At 51.6% G+C, this 17,856-nt stretch overlaps 1 protein-coding gene across 2 annotated transcripts in view; it reads right to left on the bottom strand.

The window, feature by feature from the left end:
* Positions 1-468: 468 nt before the first annotated feature.
* The window catches only part of CRY2 (cryptochrome circadian regulator 2), a 33,625-nt gene continuing 16,237 nt past the window's right edge, over positions 469-17,856 (bottom strand). The window contains exons 6-12 of one of the 2 annotated variants that reach the window (XM_039226778.1): positions 14,988-15,128; positions 13,508-13,819; positions 13,127-13,278; positions 12,801-13,003; positions 12,388-12,480; positions 11,056-11,197; positions 469-2,759 (exon numbers count right to left, since the gene is read on the bottom strand). In XM_039226778.1, the coding sequence (XP_039082709.1) occupies positions 11,058-11,197; positions 12,388-12,480; positions 12,801-13,003; positions 13,127-13,278; positions 13,508-13,819; positions 14,988-15,128 (1,041 nt within the window). In that variant the 3' untranslated portion in view covers positions 469-2,759; positions 11,056-11,057. Of the gene's footprint in view, positions 2,760-10,420; positions 10,780-11,055; positions 11,198-12,387; positions 12,481-12,800; positions 13,004-13,126; positions 13,279-13,507; positions 13,820-14,987; positions 15,129-17,856 lie in introns of those variants that run through there. The other variant, XM_039226777.1, reaches the window with a different exon arrangement.

Raw genomic sequence — 17,856 nt, forward strand, 5'->3', positions numbered from 1 at the left:
GCTGTGGGCAGATACTGACCACCTAGCTAGAGTCAGAGTGCTTGCTGCTTGCACCTCCTCCACACCACACAGTGCTTGAGTGGCTGAGTCAAGATGAAGGATGGACTGAGGGCCTGGAGAGCCCTGCCAGGGACTGACTGATCCTCAGCCCCGGGGGGGATAGGTGGGCCAAGAGGCTGAGTCACTGCAGGATACCATCCTGGGCCTGGGTGCTCTGTACCCTTCTAGGTGTACAACTAGAGCCCCCAACTCTGGCCGAGCTGTGAAACTGCAGCGGGCTCACCTAGGGGCCCTCCCACTTCCTCCAGCTCTACCCATCCTTCCCTCTCCCTCTTGCCAAGTCTCAGGCGGGGTGAGAAGCCCCCGGTTCCAGCACAACCAAGATGGTGGGGCATAAGGCTTCATTCAGGCTCAGCCTTACGGATTCCTGGTTACCAGATCTCCCACAAGACTGACAACAAACACAGCTTTGCTCAGACAGTATCAGACATTTATGAAACAAGTGAATATTCACAAAATGTGGGAGAAACACACCTTCTCAGTAAGAAGAAAATCTCTGTATAAAGTGCATTTTGCCTGCGACCATCTCTTCCCCATGCTGGCCCTTGGATCAGGATTTGGGGCAATATGCTGTGGCAGCCCGGGGAACACCTAGGCCAGAAGAGGAAAGGCATGAAGCCATCATGGAGCTCGGGGCCACCAGATGCACCCTCTCCTCACCCCGACCCTCCCAGCTCCAGGAGCGGACCGCTCTATTCCGCTGGGAGTGGGCCAGCTTGCCACGGATGGTGAAGTAGGGGAAGTGGTCCTGCCAACTTGTACCTCAGGGAGCCGAGCCATCATCTAACAGGCAGGGAAAGGGAATCATCCTGATATTTGAATGTGCTGCTAAATACATGCTGACTCTGGTCTTCTCGTTCTCAAAACAGCCTTCCAAGGCTCGCTCTACTCTCCTTCGGGCAACAGCCCCTACTTCCCTTTCCTCCTGGTTGGGGCTGGGGAACAGAGAAGACCCCAGCCCAATGCTGTGGGTATACACCATCGCCTGTGCCTTGCTTCCCCCACAGGATTATGGGACATTTGTGATGAGAGTGACATACATATAACAGTTGGACTCTAAAGGCAGCTCTCTGGCTGAGAAAACCTGAGGACATCTCAGGAAGAAGCCTGTCAACGTGCCGGACAACTGTAGGCGACAGAGGCCTGACCCCAGGGTTCTGGTCCGAGGACAGAGGAGGGACAGGGCTAGGCCCAAGGGAGTTAACAGCTATGAGGCTAGGAAAGGTCACAGGGGAGGTAGAGAGGAAAAGGCCCAGAGGCCAGCTTAATGTTACAAGTGGGGACAAAAATCCACAGAGGAATCAGCCTCTCAGTTATGCTCACACCTGTATACACACACACACACACACACACACACACACACACACACACACACACACTCTCTCACACACACACTTTGTGGCTCAAGTGCAGGCCACAGGGTGGAAGGAAGACTTGCTCTAGCTGACCACACAGTCCTTTTCATTCTGTCTTTCTCAACACAGGCCTTCAACAGTAGGAGGCTTGAGGCAGGAGGCCAGGCCACTCTGGAATGCAAGGCCTTGGCTTCTCTGGGTCAAACCTCCCACCTGCTGCTTCTGGAAGGGTTGGTGTGCCGGGTGGGGTCTCTACCTGGACATTTCCCAATTGTCCCTGGCAGTTCCCACCTGAGTCTACCTGCCTGGGTCCTTGGCATCCAGCTCCTGGGAAGGCTGACACAGAGGCCTGGATGCTGAACAGCCGCAGCCAGGCCCCAGAAGCCTAGAGACCACAGGACAGACTGGCTCTCCTGGCTGTCAGCTGACTTCAACGGCAGCACTGCGGTACAGCCAGGGGAGCCAGGGGCCTTCTACCACCAGGAACCCGGCTTCCGCCTGGTGGAAGCAGGACTCCACAGTCAGCACTCAGGCTCTCAGCTTCTGAGGAAAGAGGAGTAAAAGCTGGGATTCCATTCCTAGCCTCGGGTGCTCAGCCCTAGAAAGGCAGACGCACTTTTTAGGCGACCGTCTACCGTGTATATGGCACACCAGTCAGGTGTCCGGCTGTACCTCCCCCTGATGACGTCAACTCTTCAGATCTATTCACAGCCTCACACTCAGTCCCAGATGCCCAAGGAGGGTCTGGAGGTGCCAGTGGCAGGAAATCTTAAATAAGAAAGAGGCCAGGCCAGGTGACTATGTCTGGACAGCAGCTGTCCCCTCCAGCCTGCCCACTCTCCAGGGTCACAAAGCAGGAAATCTGCAGGGCCCTGGCTGCTTCTAGAATCACGCTCTGGACAAGAGCCAGCAATACTGTCCTCCCGCTCCTCGGTCTGATGTGACGAGAGAGGAAGGAAGGGCTCAGGGTCGGGGTGGGAGGTGGGGCAGAGGCCAGAATCCCAGCTAGGAATCCCTACTACTCTCCTATTCAGACAAGCAGCTGGCTCACAGGGACAGTTTGGGCAGGAGGTCACTGCCATGACCTCTAGCCTGGTGTCTGGAGGCTGAGCTGAAGCTGCTACAGGTATTCCTCCAGCCCCGTCGGCGTTCAGAATCACAAGAGTGTAAACAGATGCACGCACACGCAAACAGGCACACCACTCCTTCCTCCGCGCACGCGTACACACATGCACACTCGTTCGCTCAGTCTCTATCGGTGGTCAGCTTTTCTGCAGGCTGCGCTCTGCTGCACGGCGGCTGCTTGGGCACCCAGGCTTCGCTCGTAGAGCTCCAGCGTTGCAGCTGAAAGAGAAAAGCAAGTGCAAAAAGGAGCATTTAGGAGGCTGCTTAGTTGCCCAGAGACACACACTCCTCTGTCTGCTTCTCTGGGGACACTCCGACCATGAGCTGAGAAGAGCCTAGAGTGAACAGCACAGGCCTGGGGACAAGGCTGTTGCTGCGATGCCACCGGGTGCCTGCACACTGTCCCTCTGAGGCAGCGACAAGCTCTCCCCTGTAGCCCCTCTGGGCCTCCTTGGCTCAGGGCAGGAGAGGAGGAGGAGAAGGCCCTGTGGGACTCACTTGAGGCCTTGGATGACACCTGCTCTGATAGGACACGGGCAGTTTTCACATCAAGGCACAGTGGCTGCTGCCAGAGATCTTCAGAAAAAAATATGGCTGGAAGAGAAGCCAGCTGGGGCCAGTAATTTGAAGATGAAGGCAAAGACTGAGTTTAGAATCAGCTGGTGAACAAATTTCCACATATAGATAAAAGAACCCTGGCAATGTGCTAGAAGTTGGGGGGGGAGGGAGGTGGTGCAGAGACACAAAGAAGAGTCATTTTAAATATTTATGACATCCCAAATCTGGGGCAGAGAGAAGAAAGGGACTCATGCCTGATGACAGAGGAGAGGGTAAGCCCGTCTTCATGCTGGGCTGCCTGTTTAAATGGGTCTAGTGTGCCTGAGAATGTACAGACACATGTCAGGGTTCCACTAACAGTCTGTACAGTTTAGGGGCGCCTGTGTGGCTCAGTGGGTTGAGCGTCCAACTCTGGCTCAGGTCATGATCTCATGGTTCATGGGTTCAAGCCCCACATTGGGCTCTGTGCTGTCAGAGCCAAAGCCGGAGGCTCAACCGGCTGAGCCACCCAGGCTCCCCATGATCCTGTTATTCCTGAAGATACGGCCTCCATTTTCACGAATGAGAAAACAGAAGGTAGAGAGGATACACTGCCTAGGACGATAGCATCAAAAGTGGCAGAGCCAAACCAGGAAACCCAGGTCTGATGCTGACACTTGTATTTTTACCATTAATTAATGTCTATGTTGTAGTATTGCCCATCAAGACTTTTAGAGAGTATAAGAAGACATTCAACATGGCGGCATGAAGGTTAACATACATCTGAGCAATATAAATGGAAGTTTAGAATTTAACAGAAGAGGGAAAATGCTCTGAAGAGTCAAAGATGCTAGAGTCAAAGATTCAGAATCAGTCTTCTGACATATGCAACCTTTTTAAGACAAACGTTGAATCTGAAAATTTTATCCAGATGATGAGAAGTTATCTGGAAGCTGGATAACATAAAGAGCAAGTGTACAAGTGGGCACCTGAGTGAGTCAGTACTGAATGCCCCACTCTCTTTTTTATTTATTTATTTTTTAAATGTTTTATTTATTTTTGAGAGAGAGAGAGAGAGACACAGAGAGAGACAGCATGAGCAGGGGAGGATCAGAGAGAGAGGGAGACACAGAATCTGAGGCAGGCTCCAAGCTCTGAACTAGATGTCAGCACAGAGCCCGATGCGGGGCTCGAACCCACGGACCATGAGATCATGACCTGAGCTGAAGTCAGACACCTAACTGACTCAGCCACCCAGGTGCCCCTCTCTTTCTTTTTTAAAGTTTTATTTATTTATTTTTTGAGAGAGAGAGAGCACGAGCATGCACATGAGTGTTAGCAGGGAACGGGCAGAGAGAGACGGAGAGAGAATCCCAAGCAGGCTCTGCACTGTCAGCACAGGAGCCCAATGTAGATGAGCTCATGACCTGAGTTAAAATCAAGAGTGAGACACCTAACTGACTGGGCCACCCAGGCACCCTGAGGGCCTCATTCCTCAAAATATATATTATTTTCAATAATTTTTTCCTTTAAGCTTGTACCAAAGTAACCTAGCCATATTTTTCCTATAAATAAATATATTCATTTCTAAAGTAATATATGCCAATTGAAATACACCGTGACACATATCTCACACACAGGCCTCTCTGTGGCCCCTGTGAGGCCAGATTTGGCTTTTCTTCTCAAAGTGAAAAATTTGGGATTTTTCTTGAATGGAGTGGAGAGTGTACCACAACAGATCCTCTTACCCAATACCTCTTTTTATCTTGTTTTCTCCATCCTTAGTTAGGGATGGGAGAGGATAAAGAGTGCATAAAGATTCCTTAGAACAGGGGCTCTTACTCTGGGGTTCATGGCCTCTTTACTGGTCCAAGGACAGGCTTAAGGGGCAGCCACTGAGGACCCTGAAGTTCTATGCACATTTTTCTGTGTGTATGAATAGCTACCACTTTCTGGGAGGATCCATCCTTTATCAGACTCTCCAAAACATGGATAACCCACAAAGGGTTTAAGAACCAATGCTTTCATTCGGTCGGAAAAAATATATTAATAAACTAATTTCACATCTTTCTTTTTACTTTTTAATGTGGTTACTAGAAATTTAAAATTATATGTGTGGGATGCATTGTATATCTGACAGGACTGATCTAGAGTTTGAAGCAATGAAATCTTTGTAACTAGGGAGAAAGAAATCCTCTTTTCCAGATTCTCTGATCAAACACCTGGCAGCCTAACTGTGTAAGCAAGTTGCTTAATTGTAACCAGTGATCTTCACAGCTTCTGGCAAACTTGTCTCTAAGTACTTATGGTTGTTGCTTATAGAGCTAGGGCTTAGCGACAGAAGACGAGTGAGTGGCCCAGAGGATATTGGGACTGAAGATTTCCAGGCTCCCTCTCCATCTTAACCCCACAGGGAGGAGACATGCACTCACTTCGGTGGCAACGGCACTCCATAGTGGTTGTCCGGGGTCTATGGGGCCTTTCTGGAAGAGTAGACAAGAGCCCTGTCTTCACTCCTGAGATCACCTGAATAATGAATAGATCCATGTACTTGCTAACAGCATTGACTTGCTTTTGGTTAAAAAAAAAGCCCTTTTCGGGCGCCTGGCTGGCTCAGTTGGTTAAGTGTCTGACTCTTGATTTCAGCGCAGGTCATGATCTCACAGTTCATGAGTTCGAGCCCAGCGCTGCTTGAGGTTTTCTTTCTCCCTCTCTCTACCCCTCCCTTGCTTGTAGTCTCTCTTTTAAAATAAATAAAGCTTTAAAAAAAATGCCCTTTTCAGTGACAGGTTTAATTTAAATGCTTAAACCGTCTCTTCATTGCAAAGTGCCAAAATTCTTTCTCTCCCTGTTTTTTAGCTGCTTATCTTCATTATGTTTTCTTAGGGGTTGACCTAAGACTTACCACATCACCGTATGTATAGAAAACATTATTTTGGAATTAAGGTGACTTTGCTAGTATCTTTAATCAAATTTATAAGATTACTTTCTAACATGCTTTGCCTGTCAACCTTCTTAATGATTGCTTTACACCCCACAGTGACAATGACCCATCATACAATCTGTTGATGACATTCACGGAATTAGAATTAGGCTTATAATAAATCTCACATACTTTAAAGTACAATAAGCAAGAGAACGTGTTATTTCCTATTTCCATCTGGTGTACACTGGTAATGAGTGGGTATTCCAGTCCACTATGACGGCGTAAGACATGACCTGTCGCCTGCACATCTAAAATCCGAGCAATGTATCTGTCAGCTCAAGTGTTCTGCATTACAATTAAACGTTTTCCAAAGAAAAGCCACAACAAAAAGAACCAATGCCTAAATTTAAAATATAAGCAGTCAGGTGGCTGTAATGCTAACACTTCGGACCTATGTTGACATGGATGATGCTGCCATGGGGCAGGCTCAGGAAGGGAGATGGCAGGTGACTGGGTAATAGTCCCTGTGCTCTTGTTCCCAAGCCAGGGCATAGGTCTGCAGAAAAAAGTGGACTGGGGAAATCAAAGGAGGCCTTGCAAGAAAATGATGACAGCAGCATTAAAAGAAAGGGAAGAACAGCTGAGGGGAGGCACCCAGGGAAAAATCAACTCATAAAACACGCACTGAAAAATCAATCTCTCAATTGTCTGACTCTTTCAACCTGTCACTAAATATAAGAAACACAGAAGGAGCAGCTGAACACAAAGTAAGTTAATGACAGGCTCCCTCAGTGCACCCAGTGTTCGACTTGCCCCCAGGCTACCTGTGAACCGGATGCTAACAAGAAACCCAAGTCTGTGAGTCTACCCTTCCTTCCCCTGATCCCAGCCCAGAAGGGGCATGTGGATGATGTGCGCGCAGGAGCTTACATCAGCAGAGGAGGCCACAACAGCTCAAGGTTGGCGGAAACTCTGCTTGGAGTCTGCAACCAGGTCTCAGTGCCCAGGGGCCTGAAAGAGGCAGAGGATTTGCCACCAGCTCCCAAGTTAGAAAGAAGGAAGAAGAGAGGCACAGCCGGGCTTGGCTGGGCTCAGACGGGCTACGAAGCAGGGCTCTCAGCTCTGTCTCTCTCCTCATGTCCGTGACACCCTTTCCCTTCCTGCACCATACAAATCCTGCAGCCAAGGGGAGGGTGTGTCGATCAGTCAATGGCAACTTGGTTGGGAAAGTGCAAAGGGACACGGGGTTCCCAACTTCTCATTTCCAGGTCAGGAAGTGAGGAGTGGAGAGGGGAGGCAACTCAGGCGAAGGCTCCCAGGCAGTGAGCGCAGGATGGCAACGCAGACACTGGTCTGAGTATAATGCCCAACTACCACACTGTGCTCACGCCCACTGTGTAGCAGTTTAGACCACCGCTGCCTCTCGCGTAAGCTGTTTCACATAAGGAGGGACACACAACTAAAGTGCCAAAGCGACAAGGAAGAGAGTCCAGAGGTGAGGTTTTCTGCAGTGAAGCCCCAGGGCTGACCAAGCTTGGTGAACTGTGGGCAGGGGAGGGGAAGTGGTGACCCTTGGCCCGGACACTTCTGAATTCAACGGGGCATCTCTGAACAGATCACTGTGTACCATGTGATGGGCAAATGGATCACGTGCACTGCCGCCCCACGACAGAACAATTGGACCAATAAGAAAAGTCTGTACACAATTCGAGGCTAATGGAATCCTGAGCAGTCAGCAGCTTCGGGGATTATAGGGAAGCCTCTGAAATGATAGCTATTTGGGGACTGGCTTATTTTTCAGTTTAGTGGACATTGTACAATAAAACCAAATGCAGAATAGACACTGGCGTGGGCTTTAGGTAAGCATGAAACCTACTGATATCAAGGCATGTTTTACACTGTAAATCGTTGTCTGCCCTGTGAACTGCCACAGGTCTGACGCACTAGAAATAATGGAATCACAAAACCACAGGGCTCAGAGCTAAATGGGGCCTCAAAAGATTCAGGATGGAGTCTTCAGGCTGGTAAAGAAAGATCAGTCACACCCCACAGTCTCAGAAAGGCTAAGCACCCTGCCCCAAGTCACACAACTAAAACTGACCAAGAGAAGAGGGGACAAGGGTAAGTCTCCCACTGGTACTGTGTCAACTTAGGCCACATGGCCACAGCTCTGCGCTCCACTTAACCCAATGGACTGCCTCTGGCTGGAGTAACAATAACACAGTTCAAAACACCTTGAGAAGCATGTACAAGATGGTAAAGTGATTTCATCTCCATAGTGCATTTGACCTTGTTCAGAGGCTTTGCACATACGGGTTTTCATTTCTTTCCCTAACGTGCGTGCTTGGTTGGCAGGGCAGGTGACAAGATGCTATTATCGCTGTTTTACAGATAAGGATGCTGAACGTCTTGAGGGCCAGACACTACCACCAGCAAATACAGCGAAACACAAGTATACTCTCCTCTCTCGGGGTTTCCAAAGAACATGTGCATTCTTCCCCCGGGCTGTCTTGTCCTCTGACCTCCTGGCCCCCCACTTCCAAACAATTAGCCGTGATGAAGGGCAGAGCAAATCTCGAGAATCTGTCCTTAAGATCCCAAAAGGCTGAAGGATAATCTCCTGGGTGGCAAGGCCAGAGACAGGCTGACCTCTGCTCCCTTGTAATGTTTTCACTTGGAGTCACTGCTGTCGCCTCTCAGCTGGCTCCCCCGCCATCTCCCCTGCAGGCCCCAGCCCGATGCCTTCCAAAAACACCTGTTTGATCAGTTCACTCTCCTGTTACAAAATGCTTAGTGTCCAGAGACACCAAGGGCTCACCTGTCTACGTTTAGGACCTTTCAGGACCCAACCCAACAGCAGCCTTATGTTCTTCTTAGAACAACAATGACAGCCATACCTAGAACAGGATCTACCGTTTACTAGCTACCTACGAGCCAGGCACTGGGCTAACTGCCTTGTACACCAACTAGGCACCGGCAGTCATCCAGGAGTGTCCACACTTCCTCGCTACCAAAACCTAGGTTTGGTTCAGTGGGTCACAGGCCTGGCATAGCAACAGATCATGATGCGTCTAAGTTGGTGATTCTCAAAACAGTCCCAGAAAAGCAGCAGTGGCGGCTACTGGGAACTTGTTAGAGCTGCAAATTCTCGGGCCCCACCCCAGACCTACAGATCAGAAGCTCTGGGGGTGGGGGGGCGATCTGCGGTTTCACAAATCCTCCAGGGGAATCCTATTGCTCCCTCAAGTCAGAAAACCAATGGTCTAAACCAATCCTGACAACCTGGATCCCTACTTCCAACACTGGAAGCGGCCCTGTGACTCAGTATGGGCTCACGAGACCAATGTGAAAAGCTGGGGGAGAAGTATTCTAGGATAGATTTTATTTTCTTGATAAAAAAGAAGAGAGGCATCCCCTCCCAATCTTTTTTTTTCCCCCTCCAATATTAAGATTGCAACCCCTGACTGTGGGCCAGCCTTTACTTTCTATCTTCTTACCAACTTTATTTTTTCTTCGTAACGCTTCGAGCCTCTTGACTATATCTATTTGTTTACTGTCTGTCTCCTCCCACCACGAGGCACCCAAGAGGGGGCCTTTGTCAGTCTCGCTCAGCGTGTCCCAGTCCCCTGATGCCCACAATAGTGTCTGGCAAACTGTTCACTGCGGGTGTGTTTCCTGATGAATGAGCACAGAGGTCTTTGCCACTCCTCTTCTTTCTTGCTTTGGGCGAAGAAATCCTCTGTCTAGGAATTATAAGTTATCTGCCTTCTTTTTCTAGGCAGACTGTTAAAAGCTTGTGGATGGGCATCATAACACATATGTGTATACTCCCCTACCTCACATACCTGCTGGCAATAATTTCATGCTGAATTGAGATGCCATTAGCGTACTGAGCAACCTTGACCCAGACATTTAACCTCTCTATTCTTTGATCTTCTCACCTGAAAGTCAGGAGTAACGGCCTGGCAAGGTCCAGATTTGTAAGGCAGAATGAATTTTGCTTAAGCAAAGTTTAATCTACTCTTTAGATAACTAAAGAGTCTTAGTTATCTCTTAGATAACTAAGAGAGTAGTATCTAAGGCTGACGGCTCTTCTAGAACAAGCCAGCACAAATCTATCAGCAATGTCTCTGACAAAGAGCTTCAGAGGGTAAAGGGCACAAGCATCAAACAATCGTCATCTCACCCAGCACTCAAGCCTAGCCGCTCCAATGAGATGGCCCCACCTGGCCCCGAAATGGAAGGGTTTGGAAAAAGAATCCATTGGTCCCATAGAGAAAAAAACACCCTCTCCAATCTAATGACGCAGACAGGGTATAGAGAGAACAGCTTGGGATGATGACTCAAAGAGAAAAGTAACTTCTATTTCCCCAAGAAAGGCATATAGTCCTTCCTGCTCTGGGGAGGGAGTCAAATTTATTTTTTTAATGACATTCAGGGGGCTTCCAAGAAAGCTGAGTGCTGACAGGGAAGTGCAGAGCCAGGGCCAGGGGGAAGGGAGAACAGAGGAGTGCTTCAAGAGGCAGAGACCATGGGCCGCCGGGCTGTCCCAGGCCTCAGGTGTCCCAGGCCTCAGGCGGGGCTGGGCCTAGCGAGCAGTGCACAGCTATCGCCTGTCTTCTCAAGGTCAGTGCTGCCCTCCACTGGCCTGCCTCCGGGACACAGCCTGTCCGCGAGGGCAGAAGGCCAGGGAGCGTCCTCAGAGCCTGCCATGGGGCCACTTGTCCTACAGCTTCATCTCCAGGTCTCTGCTTTCTTTTTGTGGGATTCGACTCACTTTGATGGGTAGAAAGAGTGAAAAAAAAAACTTTTTTCTTAGCTGGTAAAGAAAGAAAAAGGCTTTACTTTTAAATTTCTTTTTAAAATGTAAAAGGTACAGAAGTCAGAATGATAGAAATTTAGAGCTGAAGTCCTAAATCGAATCATGCAATCCCCACCAGGTGTTAATGTGGCTTGCTGGGCTTTAACCTCCCACTGGAAGCCAGGAGCCTTGCAGACCCACGCCCCGCCTCCTACCCTCCTTCCCGAAGCTGAGTCTAAGCGGTCACTTACTCTCAGACGCCCCTGCTTGGCAGCTCTGGGGTGGGCAGCGCTGCCACCCTCACCCGTTTGCTCAGCTCTTCACCGGGGGGCTCCTCGGCTGCTTCCAGCTTGCGTTTAGGGGACGCGGGGCCACCAGCCAGTGGCCTTGGGCCTGCAGAGAAACCAGTCAACATGTCACAAAGACCGTGCGTGAAGCCACGATGACCCAAAACCATGCAACGGCCGCTTTTTAAGGTGCAGGGAGCCTGCATCAAAGCCATGCCTACAGGTTGCTCCTCAGGCCTGCCCCTCGGCCTTCCTCTTAGCTGTAACCTTGCCTGGAAATGTCTAGGGAGAGCATGACCAGGCCTGCTGGCGGCAGGGACAGCTTGTGGGCCCCAAATCCCGTGGGCTCCAGGCCAGAGACTGATCTGGCGTGTCTGCTGCCCTTGCTCTGAAGGTCAGGCAGTCCCTCCGAGACGCCAGGCCAGCCTCCCGAAGCAGGCATGAGCAGCGTCCGCATCTGCAGAGCCAGCCCAGCTGGGCAAACTAGAAAAGCCCTGGGTTCTTGCTGGTCTCCTCTTACCAACAGTTACCCCAGAGCTGACGGGAGGAGGTGAAGAATTCGGCAAGACCAACTGACCTCTCTTTCCTGCCACCACCGGACTGTAATGCCACCTCCTGCCTGGACCACCACAGCTGCCCCCTTTCTGGCCTCCCTGTCCTCAGCCTGCCCACACTGTCCCCTCCACACAGCAGGCACAGGGAGCTTAGAATACATAGATGAGGTCACACACCTTCACCCTGCTGTCAGTGCCTCCTCAGTGCGCTGATGACAGAATCCCACTCCTCCTCAGGGGGGCAGGCCCAGGTGACACCACTCCTGCCACACCTGGTCCCCATCTCATTCCAGCTCCCCCCTCGGGGTACGCCAGCACCGGCTTCCCTTCCTCTGTGCCTTCAATGAGCTAAGCTCGTTCATCTCTGGGTCTTTCCCCGCTATTCCCTTTGCCTGGAATGTTCTTTCCCCAGTTCTTGGAAAGCCTGGCTCTGCCTGTTCCCAGGGTTCTGCTCAGAAAGGGGTCCCCTGACTAACTCTGTCTAAAGAGCCTGAAGGAACCCCCCCCTTCCCTAGCCCCTCTCTTATCAGGTCATTCAATTTTATTTTCTCCAAAAGCACTTGTTATCTGAATGATCTTACTCGGTTCCTTTACTATCTGTCTCCGCCAGGAGGACTAGAAGCTGTCTATAAGGGGCACAGATTCATTCCAGCCTCTGTCCTCAGCCCTCAGTCACTGAAGTGGCGGTAGTTCCGCAGTGTCCTCCGGGGACACAGGCCACAGGAGGCCAGCTGCTACTCACCTGCGCCACTCATGCTCCCCGTCTGGCTCGAGCTGGGCTCTGCCACCGGGTTGCTGAGGTCTTCCACACAGGAAGGGACAGAAGCCAGCAGACCTGGGAGAGAGGCAGGGGAGCAATCAGAATGTAACCTCGCAGGACTCCAGAGGCCCACGGGGCAGTTGCAAACAAGATGAGGTGGCGGGAAACAGTGTGCTGGGCCATGACACTAAGGCTCCATCTCTTCCCACTGGCCACAATGAATAGAGGCCCCATCCAGCCCGGCCCGCAGTGCTCTGGGCCCTCAGGTCAACTTAACAGCTCAGAAGACAGCACTCGGTCTCCCTTTGCAAGTATCTGGAAATCCCCTAGGAGCCCGCAGTGCTGTCCTGCCCCTAGCGAGCTAGGGGATGCTGGTGGGAGTAGTGGCTCCTTACAGAGTCCGCGGTAGCGAGAGAGCTGCTGATAAATCTGCTTCATTCGCTCGATGTTGAGCCGGCTGGTCTCAGCATGGTTGACGATGGGCCGAGGGTAGTCCACACCAATGATGCATTTGGCCGCCTTCTGAATGGACTCTGGGGCATTCCAGGGCTCATAGATGTATCGAGAAGGGAATCCTTTCAATATGGGCAGGTATCGCCTGAAACACATACATCAGACGACCGGTCGGCACACTGGCGCTCTCCTTCAAAGGGCCCAGGGAACCCATCCTAGGAGCGGGCCGCAGCAGCCGGAAGCCAGAGCGCCTGGACCGCATCCTCACCTGATGTAGTCTCCACTGGGGTCCGTGCGGCGGCCAAAGCCCACAGGGCAGTAACAGTGAAAGAACTGTTGGAAGAAAGCGCTGCAGGACAGCCACATCCAGCTGCCCGCGTTCACGCTGAAATCCGCATCCAGGAGCAGCTCATCAAACACCTAGATGGGGGCGGGGGATGGGGGGAAATCAGCCTCCTTGGGGACCTCCTGCCAAGGTTCTCCTCAAGTTACCACATATCTCCCCATGGAGGCGAGCCAAAGCCCTCTGCTGAGGGCAAAGCAGGGAGCATTTGGAGGGGATCCTACCCCACGCCCTGGACCAGAGAGGGCTGCCCTCGCTGGGCCCGACAAGAAGGTCCACGCCAGCTTCCCCCGAGAGAGCACTCACCCGGACCCCGCTCTCCCAGCTGACCCAGAGGTCCCCGCGGGTGAGGAAGCAGGCCACGGCGTGCCGAGCCAGATGGTGGATCCAACCCTCCTGCCTCAGCTGGGTCATGATGGCGTCAATCCAAGGAAAGCCTGTCTTGCCCTCGGCCCACTTGGCCAGGGCCTCGGGGTTGCGGTCCCAGGGGATCTGGATGCAGATGGGGTTCCCCTCCATGCGGTCAAACCTGGGGTTGTTGGTGGCCGCCGTGTAGAAGAACTCTCGCCACAGGAGTTGCCCAAACAGGGAGAGTGGGGGCGTGCTGTTCCGCTTCACCTGGGGTTGGGGGTGCATGCAGATGCAAATATCACCCAGCTTTCAGCAACACGTCACTCGGGCCTCCCCCACAAGGGAATCTGGAGCTGCCAAGAGTGTGGTGGCTCCAAACCCCCTAGACGTGTGGAGGGACCATGCCCCAGCAGCAGTCCGGCGTGCCCGCAGGCCGAAAGCCCAGGCCCGGCTGTGCCACTGCTCTGTGCGGTGAGAACGGCTGCAGAGTCAGGCAGTGGGCAGGGGTATCGCCACGGGGCTCCACACCGGGAACCAAACTCCCCAGGCCTGGGCCATGATCCTTATCCTCAAGGGTCCCTGTCTGGCTCCACTTTCTAGACTCAAAGGCAGTTTTCCCATCAGCACGCATAAAAAATGCTCCGTCTAGGTGTTGGTTAAATAAGTTATACACAATGGCCTAGATCTGGAGCTATGAGGGAATTAAAAGATCAGACCTCCAAGCAAATAACGACTTTTCTGAAATCACAAGATTTCAAACTGGCAAAGCCACCCCATGCCACAAAATTCTTACTAGCCAGGACAGGGAAGCAGTGTGAAACAATAGACAGAAGGATGCCCTGATGAATGCAGAGAGGTGGAGGTATTGCCCTCCTTCGTCTGGGGGTGGGCACATGACCACAGGGTCATATGCCTCCTGTCCACATGGCACAGCCCTCCAGGTCATTTCCTCGTTAGTGGTAGGCAACAGCTGCTCATGGACACCCCCTCCCAACCCCCACCCTTTAAACGCTCCGGACACAGCCCCACAAGAGCGCCGCTGTGCTCTTCAGCTTGGGACTGGCTCCAGCCTTGCCCTCCCCGCCTCCCAGCCCGAGCGCCTGCTCCCGTCCACCTGTTGTCGGCACATCTGCTGCCTCAAGGGTCACACCCCGAGGTCAGCTTTTCTGCCTGACCTGTTCTACTTGATAACACGGATTTTATTCAGATCAGCAGTCTGGGTCGCGCTGGACTCTGCGACCTCTTGCATATGGACTCTTCCCGACCTTCTCTGGACTATATACAAACTCAAGCACCTCCAGGATCCACAACCCAGTCTCCCATCCCCAGGGCCAGAGGGAAGGGCCCCTTTCCAGGGGTGTGAGTAGCTCAGAAGCCCCGGTCTGCTTGGCTGTGACCGGGGGCAGGGCCTGCTGCTCACCCCCTTGCCCCTCACCTTTTTATACAAGTCCCACAGGCGGTAGTAGAAGAGGCGGCACGAGAGGCAGCCAAAGCGCAGGTAGGGGCTGAGGCCCGTGGGGCTGGCCAGCAGGGAGTTGGCGTTCATTCGGGGTCTCTCATAGTTGGCAACCCAGGCCTGCAGTGGGAAGGGAAGGCGAAGAAAGGAGAGGACTGGATGTTAGAGAAGAAACCCTGAGGCGCCGGCACAGAGCCTGACTTCACCGCTCACTCTTACACGTGGTCTCCCGTTTGATCCGAACCATTCTCCGAGGCAGCACCTCCTGCTGAGGATGAACAGCAGAGCCCAAAGAGTTACGTGACTCTTCTGGGGTTTCAGGGACAGTAAGAGACATGGGGGTGGGGGGGGAGGGGGGCAGAGCTTCCGACTCCAGATTCAATCTACATCTCAGAACTATTTTCTCTTCCTCCACTCCGAGCACCCTCTTTCTCTTCTTGATAAGAAGTTTCACAAACTTTACATCCTCTCTAGATCTCCTACGCCACACTGCCCCACCACCCTTCAGCAGATGACTTTCCTTCCTTACGATAAGGAAATGGAAGCCCTATGGAGAAGAGCTCCTCAACTTTTAGCCACCAAATCCACAAACCCGCCTACATCTACACCTACCCCCTCTGGTGACTCTGCCCAAGGCCAAGACCTCTCTGCCTGGCTTTGGAGCCCTCCCCTCTTCCCTCTCTTGCATGTTCTGTATCTTTGTCTCCAGTTTCTACTCCAAGAATATTGGGAAAATCATCTCACTTCTTTGCAAACAAACAGAGAGAAAAAAAGGACTTCTAGTAACCCTGCAGACTTCTACCCTTGGGTCCTCTTTCCTCTCTTCATGGCCCATTTCCCCATATCCACCTTCACTTTTCAGCCCGCTCCAGTCTGGCTTCTGCCTTCACCCATTCCCACCAGAGTCTCCGATTTCCATGCCACTGAGTCCCGCAGGCATTTCCTGTCATATTTTTGGGCCTCTCGGCACACCTCACCCTGCTCCTGTCTCCGTAACCCTCTGTTCTTATTAAATTTTTTCAATGTTTTATTTATTTCTGAGAGAGAGAGAGCAAGCGTGAGCATGGGAGGGTCAGAGAGAGAGGGAGACACAGAATCCAAAACAGGATCCAGGCTCTGAGCTGTCAGCACAGGGCCTGATGCGGGGCTTAAACTCATGAACCATGAGATCATGACCTGAGCCGAAGTCGGACACTTGACCAAGTGAGCCACCCGGGCGCCCCTGTAACCCTCTGTTCTGTTGGCCTCTGGACTCCATGCACTCCTGGCTGCCTCCCCTCCCAACTCCTTCAGTGTAGGCATCTCAGGGCTCTGTGCTGAGTCCCCTAGTCAACTGTGTTCCCGGGGGAGGGCGTCTAGTCCCGTGGCTCCCAATACCACCTCTTTGCAGAGGATTGGCATGTCGGTGGCTCCAGCCCAGACCACTTAGCTACTGCTTAGCTGGATGCCCAGATCATTCCATCCACCTTGCTGCCAGGATCTCCATGTGGCTGCCCTCCAGGCCCCTCAAACCACCCTTCTATTGGCATCCTTATCTCAGAAAATGCACTGTCATCCACCTAGGTGCCACGCCAAGGCCTGGCCATCACCTTTGAGTTCTTTGTGGCCAAGTCCTGTCAATTCTACTGTTCAAATATTCCTCAAATCTGCCTTTTCTTTTCATCACTCTTGCTAACGGCCCGGATCAGGGTAAGATGTAGATTTGACAAATGTGACAGTCTTCCAAGTGACCTCCCTGCGTCTATTCCGGTCTCTCTCTAAGCCCGTCTCCACACGGGGGCAGAGCCACTGCTTAAGAACGTCTGTCCTGCGGGAAAAAATGTGTCCTGAGCTTCCTGTTGCTCTCAGGATAGAGTCCTGATCTTAAATGTGGCTGACAAGCACCCCATTGTCTGGGTGAGCTCGTCTTTCTAGCTTTGTCTCTTGCCACTCTTCTGTAAGCACCATCATCTCACGGGCCTTTGCACACGCAGCTCCCTTGGCCTGGAACGCTGTCCGTCTTTCCACTAACCTTCCCTCGGTTAACTCTGACTCTTCCTCCAAGTCTCAACCTAATGGCTGCCTCCTCTGCACGTAAACCCCCAGGTATTAGGTCAAGTGCCTCCAACAAACATCAGGTAGAGTTGCCTGCTCATAGCCTTTCCCACCTCCCTTTGAAAGCCTTTTTATTTTAAGTGAAGTACAAATACAGAAGTGACATAGATGTGTGGCTTAATGAATAATTCTAAGGCAAATGTACATGCAACCATCACTGAAGTTCAAGGACAAGAACTCTGCCAGCCACTCCAGAAACCCACCTCAGTGCCCATCCAAGTCACCGTTCTCTCCTGACCCCACAGGTGACCACCTACCCAATTTTTATAATAACCAATTCTTTGCATGTAAAAATGTTGACATTTTTCTATTTTTGCAAAGCATATTTGGGAAAGAGAGATTTATCTTTTCAGTTATTCCTTGCATTTTCAAGTGTTTTTTGTTTGTTTGTTTTTTCATCCAAATGTGCATCCCTAGGCACTAGAGTTTCGCCTTGGCCATTTAGGGTATTTTGACATGTTATTTAACTTTCTTTTAGTTTACATATTTCCTGTCATTTCTTTCTTTCCCTTTAAGGTTTTCTGTGGAAGAACACAGGCCATTGACCTATACTGATGCCCACAGTCTGCATCTTGCTGATTACACACTCATGGTATATGGCTGCAAACTGGCGGCTTGGATTGGGCTGGAGACTGGACTAGGCTCAGGTTTGATTTCTCTGGCAAGACTGCAGGGGGATATAAGGCTTGACTATCTCTCATGGGGTTAGCAGTCATTGATGCACAATGCGTCATCACGGAAGGTTACAAAACGT

This window comes from Hyaena hyaena, unplaced genomic scaffold (genome assembly GCF_003009895.1).
Source record: "Hyaena hyaena isolate Hyena2069 unplaced genomic scaffold, ASM300989v1 scaffold_23, whole genome shotgun sequence".
Lineage (NCBI taxonomy): Eukaryota > Metazoa > Chordata > Mammalia > Carnivora > Hyaenidae > Hyaena > Hyaena hyaena.